At 44.9% G+C, this 11,391-nt stretch overlaps 1 protein-coding gene across 2 annotated transcripts in view; it reads right to left on the bottom strand.

Annotated features, from left to right (window-relative positions):
* Positions 1-3,065: 3,065 nt before the first annotated feature.
* The window catches only part of LANCL2 (LanC like glutathione S-transferase 2), a 34,080-nt gene continuing 25,754 nt past the window's right edge, over positions 3,066-11,391 (bottom strand). For both annotated transcript variants that reach the window (XM_082044273.1, XM_082044274.1), the window contains 2 exons: positions 7,981-8,053; positions 3,066-6,216 (listed from right to left, as the gene is read on the bottom strand). In XM_082044273.1, coding sequence (XP_081900399.1) covers positions 6,101-6,216; positions 7,981-8,053 — 189 coding nt within the window. In that variant the 3' untranslated portion in view covers positions 3,066-6,100. The remainder of the gene's footprint in view (positions 6,217-7,980; positions 8,054-11,391) is intronic.

The following is an 11,391-nucleotide window of genomic DNA, read 5'->3' as shown; positions in this document are numbered from 1 at the left end:
TTTGCAAGCTTAGGTTGGTGGGTTAGAAGATGGATGTAGCAGAAGCAGGTCTTTCTACAGTCTCTGATGCTTCTGTTGTTCGTAAAATTTGTGCAGGCTTTCTTTAGAAATGCATTTTATTATAGTAAGCTTGGACGTTGCTGTACCTCTAACCTTCTTCATTGCTCTTTCCTGAGCTGGATGTTTAAAGCTCGCTATGTTACTGAGTAGAGAGTGTGACGTCTTAAGTGCAGAAGATGGCAGGGCTAATGCCACTGAGAGATTTGTATTTGATAGCACTTTAGCAAGCCAGATGTGACACTCAGGCTGCAGGAGCACCAACAGGCAGTGATGACAGGTAAGGTGTGTAGTCCCACAGGTAAAGGAAAACATCTTCCAACAGGATTTTACTTGGCAGTAGTGATGCCCTTCAGAGCCGCCAGCTGCTGCAGCTTTGCTAACGTGAACTTTGGCGTGGTGTGTTGATGCTTTATCCATCGGGATTCCCGTGTCGGATTCTCTGGGTGCTGCTACTGTGTCCTCTCTGTAACACAACAGATTTTTGGTGCCTCACTGATGAGGCAGGGTGGTGTTTTGACTGCAAAACCAGGTTAGTGCCAATGGCTGGGAGCCCTGGGGATGTGTGGGGCTCTCCCCTGTGCCTTCCAGGGGCCACCTGAGCAGGGTATGAGGCTGACTCCTCACCTGCCTTTGAAATCTCACCATCTACATCAGGAAGTTGGTTTAACATGTTGTGGGGATCAGTCTCCTGGTTCTTGCAAGAGGCATTTGATACAGGGGGTTTAAATACCTTGAGCAGGGCTTGAGTAGAATGGAGATGCTTAAGCTGAGCCACTGAGTCTGGGGTGGGGGGCAGGAATTCAAACAGTACCTCCTTGAGGTCATTTCTTCAGTTGTGCATCCTCAAAACGTGTCTGAGGTACCTGTGAGGGAGCAGTGATTGGGAGGAACATGTTTAGATGGGTAAGGAAACTTCTGAGTTTGCTCTGCTGTGACCCTGACAGAAAAGGGAATGAGAAGGAGTCAGTCCCTTTCTGCCACAATGAAATCTCCAACTATGCCACTTTGAGAGAAAAGGTGCTACCAGGGTCTCTTGGTACGCCTTGCCCCATGATCCTTGTGTGCAGCTCATCACTCCAAGTGCACAGTCATCAAATGTGTCTCTGAAAGGCTATTAAAGGTGGTATTCCTGAGACACTGTCACTCTCAACAGTCAGCTATCTCCTCACACAGCAAACTTTCCTAACTGTGGGTGTTTTTTTAGGGCCATGGACCTGGCCGTGTTTGCAAGCAAGTTCCAGCTGCTAGCTCTTCTTTCACTATGGCTGGTGAGACCAAAGAGCCACATTTGCTTCCTTTCTTGTCAGCTGTCTGGGGTTTCTCACCTGTAGCTACTTGCAAATGACCAACACACCATCCACCTTGCTTCCTGATGAACTCTTCATCTAGCACTGCCCTACCTCTGTCCCACCAGTCGTGTGTCTCCCAGGCCACAGTGGTGCAGGGTCACTTTGCTCCCCAGGTGGAGAGACTAGTTTATTTCTCCGGTGTTTTTCAAGTCATTCATTTGACCAGTCTACAGGTACTGGAAGGCCTTGAGATTTGTTTTAGATTATAGTAAATCAGTTGGCTGCCTGATGAGCACTGAGGGTAAACACTTGGGACGGACGTATCCGGACTCGCCCACGCACCTCTTTGGCAAAACAGACCTCCTTAATTCTTGCTTTAGGAGGCAAGCTGAGGGTGAGGAGGGTGGGCAGGCACCACCTGCCTCTCCTTGCCTCTGTCATATGTGTGAGCCAACCTGCCACCAGCTGCAGCCACAAAACCCAGGCAGCAGGGGAGAGATGCAGGCAGTGCCAGCAGCTGGTCATGAGCTGCCTGCCAAATGCACTGCAGACTGGAAGGTGCTATTAAAGAGGAGAGGTGCAACTGGCAGCCACCATCCCAAGCTGCAAGGTGAAAGGGACAGCAGGGAAAGCAGAGGGAACAGTGACAAGCAGACCTTCCACCCCAGCCCCTGCAGATGGAGGTAGCTGCTTAGGTGTCTGTGTCTCTGTTTTTCTCCTGCTGCCTAGTGCTAGCTTACCTAATAGCTACAGCTGGATTTACAGCAGCCCACTTGCAGATGCCAAGAAGCAGTGGCTGAAGATAGGTCACTGCTGTTCCCCACATGCAAATCATGTCCGCTCTGCCAAGGCAGAGACCACGTTCCTGTGAATCGATATGAAACCAATGAAAGCAAATGGGTGAAAGGGGATAATTTCACCAGGAAAAAGACTGCTGCCTCACAACACCCTGATGGGAAAGGGCTCTGGCAGCATGCAGCACAAGTGCTTCCTCCCCACCTGTCCTACCCTATTTTGACGTTACAGAGAACTATTGTGCTAGGAAAGCCCCAGCACATTTATCTAGCTATAGCTGAATTTGTACAGATTATCCTTCAGGTCCTCATCTACAGACCAGAAATAATGCTATTAATTCAAAAAAGCAGCCGTGCTGAGTGGCACTTGGGGCTTTGTGAAATACTGACCACCGCCTGCAGCATACTTGACATTTTCTTCTTTTAAAGCCTAGAGGAAAACATCAAGCTTCCTCAAAACTGGAAAACAGATGTTAGAAAGCTGCACAGAGAAATTTCATACGTGTTCCTAAAAAACAGCTAGTCAGGAGTCAGGCTTGAGCTGCCAAAGTGTTCAACAGGACCTGTGTGACCAGAGAAGAAAGCAGTGCTTTGCACTAAGCAACATACACTAAAAATCACCTGGGAAAAGCAGCAGTGAGGTCTGCAATGCTACTAAAAGGTGAAGGTTAAAAAAAAACCCCAAAAAACAACAAAACCAACCAAACAAAAGATGATCTTTTGAGGTCCCTTCCAATGCCAAACATACTGTGATACTGTGAAACAAAAACCCAACAATTTGCCCATACTCTGGTATGTGTACCATCCTGCAGGACTATGAGATCAGGAGGTGGTTCAGCGCTGGATCAGTGGGACAGCTATCACTGCAGCGCTGGAAGGAAGGAGTACAACAGGAAAAGAAAAAAAAAAAAAATCACACAAATTACCACCACATAGCTTGATCTTTACTAATAAAGCCAAAGAACAAAACATCAGCAATTTTTTCCTCTTTTTCTGCCCAAAGAGCATCTCCATTTTTAACACTACTGCTTTTTGCAACAGATGGACTACTACACACGGACAAAGCAAACCAGGGAATATTAAGACATTTTCCATATTTTTAGTTGGATGTGATTTCTGAAAACAATGCCTTGGTGAAATGCATTTTTTCACCTTCACACAATATCCTTTCTTAATGGGCAACCTAGATATCACAACGCTGTGACGAACAGAAAGGAAGAGCCATGGGGAAAGTCACATCAGGAAGATGAGGCAGACGCACTGTCAAGACGCTTCCTGACTCAATACATTACATTTCCAGTCCTGCACGTTTCCAAGAGGATTCTACAGAGAAAGATGGTGCCTGACCTCACCGCAGCAGAAGGCTGGCTATGGTACAGAAAGAGCTGGTAGCTGACTTGCTCATTATTTTGACAGGTGCACTGAAGCATTTCAGAGATCTGCTCAGTATTAAGTCATTCTAAGTGTGTATACACCTATATACTTCTTTAAACCAGAAAGTTTTAATTCCACTTGGGGTCCAGCCAGCCAAAATCAGCTCCCACAGGTGCCATCCCAAGCTCAGCAGCCAAGGCATCATACGTGTCTATAACCACTGAACAAAAATACCTGCCTCTCAAGTCCCTAGTTGAACTTGGGATTTGCTGGGAAGGCTGGTGGCTTCTGTTCTCTGTTTGCAGGTGGTTCCTACACACCTGGCAAGTCCCTTCCCTGTTAAGCCACCTCATATGCTCTGCAGTCAGAGCAGAGGGGAAGGAAAAAAGGAGGAGGGGGGTGATGTGAAACAAGATCTGGGCTACCATCTATTATACCTCATTTGCTAGGACTTCTGTGAGACTCCACCCTGCGGCCAGTTTCCTCCCTGGCTGATTTATGGGCAGAATCGGTGATGCACAGGCTGAAACAAGAAACACAGACCTTAGCATGCCTGCCACAGAGGAACATCTCATTTGAGATTGCCTCTGCCAGTACACTGTGCATTGCCTCCTGTAATCTGCTCCCCCTATTGCTCAGTGATCCCTCTGCTTTCTGGTGCTCTGCTCCCTTTTGTTTCACCCCAGCCACTTGCCAGGCTGCTTCCCTCATTCCCACTGCCTTTCAGCACTTTCCCTCACGCCCAGCTGTAGAGACGCAGCTGGGTTGGGTGCCCGCTCCCCATCTTCTGCCCTTTGCCAGAGGGGTGGAAGTCTCTCCCAATGCTCCCATGTTTTAGTCCTACCTGCAAACCAGCAGAGGAGCTACACTGTGACATTAAGCTGTCCCTCACTGGCACTGCTGCTCTTGCCTAGCAGAACTGAATGTGGAGACTGTCAACATCTGAATGGATTTGGCAATAGACACTATGAAGTTCAAGGAAGTCATGTGCTACCACTCAGGGGTCTGTGCAGGAGCAACAGTGCCTCCCCGAGCTTGACTGCAAACACTGGAGCTCAAAAGATGTCCCACAGGTCACATCTATCCCAATGCATGCCTGAAAGGACAAAGTCTCTGCCATCTGTGACACTGCCACCCCATAGAAGGGATCAGTTAAAATAAACACTTGAAATGACAGAACACAGGGACACCTGGGCGAAGAATGACAACAGAACTTGAGTGAGTGAGAGGGCGCTACACTGACTTACCTTCCCCAAGCACGGAGCCTACTTACTGTCTGGAACACATAAGCCTGCTGCAAGTGTACTTAGAGTATGTCCCACCTGATACTCAGGAGCACCTGGAGGCAGGTCTAGTCTTTCACAACCACACCACATTACCAGGGGAAACAAAGCATTAGCAGCAAAGTTAAAACTAAGGGTAAAAGGCTTTTTCTGTTTGGATTTTAAGATGAAATCAACTTCCATTACAGCCTATAGCAAACATTTCATATTGCTCATTAATCTTGTGCAGCCTCCACAAGCAGCTGGTATTTATCGCTCCTATCATACTATATGAGCTAAACGCAGCAGGGCTGGGAGAGGGAGGGAAGGGCCCCAAAGAAATCACTGCCTTGGTTCAGAAGCATCACTCGTCCTGAGTTAACAGTATGAGAAACTGCCCTGACACCCTCCCTTACTCATGTGCATATAAGATGCTGCAGGACAGTTTTATTACAACTCCACGCACAGGAGAGGAGAAGCACAGTTATGCTGTCTCTGCTCTTGGCAGCAGTGGGAGTTTAGTACAGGTGACTTCACCTTCACTTTGATAAGCTCATGCTATGGGATGGGGCTTTGCAGAGATGGGGACAAGCATCTCCAGCCTGCTCTAAGTGGCCAACCTACTAATCAGGTGCAGGTATCAAAGGGATCCGCCCTTCCAGACTTTTAAAAAAACCTCCCACAACAGCAGCAAAAGACAAGTCAGGTCTCTTCCAACTTGCTGAGTTTCTGAAAACTGAGACGGTTTCATACCTCTTCCTCAAAAAAGGCTCATCTCCAACATCTTAGCTTCTAGGGACTGTGGAGAAAAATGCAGAAAAATATGAATATAAAAATGTTTTCCAACTCTTTTTAAAGGTGCCAGCTCACCAGTGAAGCTGGGCACTGTCCTGCAGTGAACTCTCTGGCATAAGGTGGAACTCTCTGGGTAACCACGCTTCAGAAAGCAACACTGCTGTTGTGAGTCATGCGCCAAGGTACAGGACAGAGATTCACAGAGACCAGCTGTGCTAACAACAAAAGACTCCAATCAACAGACAACACCAATAAACATGCAGAGCATGTCAAAGACCTGAAGAAGACAAATACAATGGAAGAGAGAAAGTTCAAAACTCGACTTCTCTCGTCCTACATCTGAAGGTGTCATTTTAACAGAACTTGTGGCTTCTCCCATTCATGCTCGAACGACTTCATGGTCCTTTGGGGCAGGGGTGAAAAAAGGGGTTTATCCATCTGTCGGTTCGGGGTCGAGTTGGTTCCGTATCAGAGGCACTAAACAGTCTCATCTCTTTTGGCATCAGTTTCCTTTCAAAATGATCTTTTAGCTGTCCTGTTCCACTTTGTTTTCCCTCCTTTGAGGTCCAAGTTCAAACGCTGGAAACTGAGAAGTCTCCGGTACTGAAATATCTGAGAGGAAGTGAATAGCTCCAGCCATACCTAAAACATAATGAGAAAGACATTTTTGTGCATCTTTGACACTAAAGCAGCACAGCTGACTGCAAAGGTAACAGCGCCTGTTTAAACACCTCCTCACTGATTTTTTTGAACAGGTGAACTTAGGGCCTATAGAAAGGCAAGGTCATCTGTAGTTTGCCCAGGAAACCAAGTTTCACTTGAAAAGATCAAAGGAAAGAACCAAGATCTCTCTGCTGCCAGTTTTTCAGCTGCACAACCTCAATGATACTTCAATTAAGAAAAAGTAAATTCCAATTTGGACTGTCCCTCAGAATATGAGCACCTCTTGCTCATCATTTCACTGGTGAAAAAAAACAAAGGCAAAACTTTATTATACTTGTGATGTACAGATTCTTTTGTTTACTATTCATAAAGAGGTCATCCAGAGCCTGAAGCACTAACACCAGCATCACCTAATAAAACTCTCAGGGTGACAGACAACAGAGCCACCCTACAGCAGGGGAGCATACAAGCTCACTTTTATGACCAACTTGACTTCCTATTTTATCAACAGCTAAGCACATACAAACAAAGGAACCTTCCTGAAATAATGCATCTGGTGCACATGAAATGACTAAGACAACCTCGTAAGATGCACATGCAACTTCCACTGAAAGAGTGGACGTACATGCAGACTTGGACAACTTCAAACACAAAAATACCCCCCAAATTAAGATTTATTTTTCTTGTCTCAAATTTGAGACTCCTAGTTTTTTCTAAAACAAATAAATAAATAAATAAAATCACTGACGCTAAAAAACTAAAATAAAAACTGCATGTCAACATTAAAGCACAAATCATCCTATTGCTGACATTACTTCACCTTCTCAACAAATTTCAAAGCTCTTATACATCAGATTTTATGCCTGCATTTTCCCTCTACAAGTGCATGCAAGGGAGCTCTCAGGAATAAGAATACTTACACTTTTCTCCCTTAAACATCAAGACAATAACTCTGTATTTAGAAGAGACGCATATTACTACTGCTCTCTTGTGTTCACACCTTGGATTGGTTTATTTGTTAAATAATCTTATTTGGTCTGCTGTAATTTCATGTACTTGTGATAGGTGGCACGCTAGGCTCATTGTTCGGGAAACAGCAGCGCTACTTTAAATCCTGCTTGGGTCTATGATTCCTTGCTACTGTATTTCTAAAACGTAAGGATGAGATAGGGAATAGAAAATAAACTACAAAAATATATATACGGAACTCTAGGAAAGTATTTAGAAACATCTTTGAATTTGCAGAAAAGCCCCTAAGAATTCTGCATTTCTTTTCTGTTCGAGTGATTTGGGCTCATGTTAGAACTAGCTTTTCCTTGCTTGGGTATTGCAGCAGAGAAGGTCTCATTCTGACAAGCAGCAGTGACTTTGAACCCCCCTGCCCACAGCTGCTCCTCTGCCCAGTCCCTCTGCAACAACCCCTGCGACAAAACTGTTGCCCAGGTTCTGTTTCCTTTAAGTCAAGAGGTGTCAGCACAGCAGAATTTTATCAAAGGATGACAGTGGCACTGGCTTTACATTGGAAATTGCTGAAAATGCAACCAAAAGTCAAATTTGTGATAGTGAATGATTTTGTCTTTTTCTCCCTGTCTCTGCATCTCCTTTTAGGCAGAGGTAGTGATAGAGGGTGGGTCTATTTTTAATAGCAGAGGAACCCACCAAAGATTTCCCAGCTCCTAAGCACGTGCCAAAATTGCAAAGTTGCCCTTCTTTCCCGCACCATTTGCAACACCATCAGTTTACCTTCAAAGAGAGAATAAGGTCGGTCAGGAATACGACATCCATGTGCACCGTACTCCAAACACCATTCAGCAAACTGGGGAAAATATTAAAAAAAAAAAAATTAAGACTGTGAAATGCAAGCTTAAGTATCTGTATATCTTTAACAGGTACTAAATATAAAGTGGTGCAAACAGCGACACAACACAGAAATCACTGTCCAGGATAATTTGTCCCACTTCAACCATGACAAGACTGCAATTAGGTTTTAGGATACGTATTTCCACAGCACAAGTTTCAGTTTCATAACAATGTAATTAGGTGGGCTGTACTTAACTTCTGTTTTCTGTAAATCAACCCTGCTACAGGTCAGTGAAAAACGCCGTGAGAACAGACATATTCAATTTCAAGGGCAAAATCTTTCTAATACTCTTAATACCATTTCCTTATCCATCTTGGTGCTTAATTTATCCATGTTCTCAGGACGTAGGGTTGTTAATTGCATTTTGGTTTTCTTTCACTTCTGTGCACCAATTTAGAGTATTAAATCTCCAGCTGCCATTACTTAGTTTTATTTATTTGCTCTCCCCAAGTCTTGTGAAAAATCATTATAAATACAGTTACACAATTCTGGTCATCAATATTTTGTTGCAGAAGATGGAACACCATTAAAAAGAGTTAACAGTGTCTTTCTTGTGTGTGATCAACACTGCTGCAATAGCTACATTAGACATACACGACTTATGAACTGCATTTGGATCAATTTAATAGCAACTACCTCCTTCTCCTCTATGGCTCCCCAGAGCATACAGGGGCCACAAGTTCCCCCAGTATTTCCATACTTGGAAGCAAATCACTGCTTATTCAAGATACAGTGCAAAGATTCCTGCAGAGCAAAGAACTGAGAGGTCTCTCCCCACTTCCCTTGCAATTTGGGCAACCTGCTAGCAAACAGATCATTCTACTAACTAGAGCAGGGGTGTCAAATTCATTTTCACGAGGGGCCACATCAGCCTCGTGGTTGCCTTCAAAGAGCCAAATGTAATTTTAGAACTGTATAAATGTAACTACTGCTACATTTATACAGTCTAAAATTACTAGACGGTGCCCCAGCTCCAGCACAGGAGCTACATGGGGAGTGAGCATGCCCATGGAGCCATCAATCTGCTCAACAGAAGGATAAAGGTTGGCATCTCCTCCCTCTTCCCCCACTCTGTTCTGTTTAAATATTTATTAGGGTTTCTTTGATTTTTCTTCTCTTGCTAGGGCTGTGTGTATGTGAATGTCTTGATGATACTCAGCAAAAAAATGAGAAACATTGTGGTCCACACTGTTATTAAGAACTGATTAAACATTTTTGGTCCCCTCACAGGTATAAATCTTCAAACCAAGGTTTAATTCTCCATGTAATCTTGTCTTACATCTGAGGACAGAATATGTTTATGCCATGTTTCTAAACTACAATCAATTCTTGCAACATCCACATCTTATTGCATCCTAGCCTTTATTATTACTACCAGCCTGGGAACTGCAACAGAAATGTAAGAAATGCACCCCAGGCTATTGTAGTACAACCATTGTTTACAATTACATAGCTTCAGCACAACTCACAGATCCAGTAAGCCACACTAACACTGGGTGGGAGGGGGATAAAAAAGAAAAATGTTCTGGCAGGAAGACATCTGCCATTATTTGTCATAGACTGGGCATGCTTGCCATCAGCAGTGGTTTAATCACAATGCTGAGCAGCACAGGGCTCGGATGCTCTGTTGCCTGGAGACCCGGATGCCACAGCCCCTGTCTCCCCGCAGAGGTCCAGCCAGGAGCTACTCAGCCTCCTGGGAGCCTGCCTGCTAATGCTGGAGAAAAGCTGTGAAGCCAAAAGTGAGAAACACAAACCAGGGGGCTCTATGAGCCACGGCCTTTGAAGCTCTTCTGGTTCATTCGTGAAACAGTTTCATGGGTGCTGAGAGGTAACTAGGTATTTCTGGGCAGACTCCTTCCCCTGGGACTCATGTTTTCAGGGTGCGCAAACAGCCCTGGGAGGGGAGCCATCTAGTTCTCTCAGTTACATGCCTTTAGGTATCAGCATAACTGCATGTTCGCTTCCCTTGCATGCTCTGGCTCAAAAAGAAAAGACTTCTAGAATGCCAGACAAGGAAATTCTTCTGCCTGTTTCAAGATTTGCCTTGCAAGAGCCTGAAGGGCCTGACTGAGTGCTGGAGATGCTAAAATGCAGAAGGGCTGCAAATACATTGCCAGACCAGACCATGCGGCGCACCTCCAGCAAACGGTCTTTGGCCACTGTGCCATATCTTTCTTCTCAAAGGGATTTCAGGTACGTAACTGAGTCTCTTCTTTCTTCAGCTTAGAAACAGATATGCTTGCTTTTCTCTAGCTTCGTATGGAAGAACATCAGGGCTCTCTTGGGCCAGAAATGCAGCACCAACAGGAGATGCCAGTACTGCACAGAGCCACAGAAGATGTAGGAGCAGGGAGGGTGACAGGGAGAGCCCCATAGCTGTGCCGCCAGCGATGCGTGCGTGGTGCTGTGGCTCACCTGTCAGCAGCATTTAAGTCCACATCTAACAAAGTCACACATTTGCTGTGGGAGTGCCGGGGGTTTATTACCTTCTCTAGGATGCCGGTATGCCCACAGGTGTCCTTGTGGTGTGATGCTTTGCTAAATGTAAGGTGAGACAAGCAGCAACTTTTTAAAGCTCTGCTGATAGAGGACAGCCTGGCAGTGGAGATGAATAGAACAGCTTCGCATGTGGCCAGTGCTCATCTGAAAGCACCTAACAAGCAACTCATCAAATTTCCCGTTACAATGCTTTAAAAAGGCCTAGCTAATGCCTTAAAAAAGGCCTTAGCTATGTATGCAATATGAAACCAAATATCCATGAATTAAGCTGAACAAACAAACCCAAGCAAAACAAACACAAAACCAAACCCAAAGTCTTGTGAGATGAGGAAACAGAAGCTAAGAAAGCCTTCCTTTGGTGTTATAATTGCCAGCACAGAGCTGATAGCAGAACTTGGACAATTCCTGCGGAAAAATTCTGAACGCGTCTTTCTCTGCAATTTGTATTAATGAAAGAAATTTTAGTGAGCAATTTACTAACTGCAACTCAGAGCTCTAAAAGCCCCAAACAGACAGGAGTCTGAAAACAAATAATTACAAAAGACTACAAAGAGCATTGCTTGAGGAGCTGAGGACGACATTGGATGTCTCAGCGGAATAATTAGCACCACATAACATTAGCCTGCTATTCTTCAGGCAAGCTGAATTTCAGACTTTATTTTTTTCTGAATATGAGTTTAGTTCCTCCCCCCTTACAGAACATTTGTGCATTTCACTCTGTGTATTGAGACAGTGCTTGCCCCACATACACAGCTGAAGTTGCCCAGTCTAAGCCTGAGTACAGGGGAGCA

This window comes from Streptopelia decaocto, assembly GCF_964273445.1.
Source record: "Streptopelia decaocto genome assembly, chromosome: 2".
Classification (NCBI taxonomy): Eukaryota; Metazoa; Chordata; class Aves; order Columbiformes; family Columbidae; genus Streptopelia; species Streptopelia decaocto.
Note: the sequence above shows the minus strand (reverse complement) of the source record. Positions and strands in the feature narration are given on the sequence as shown.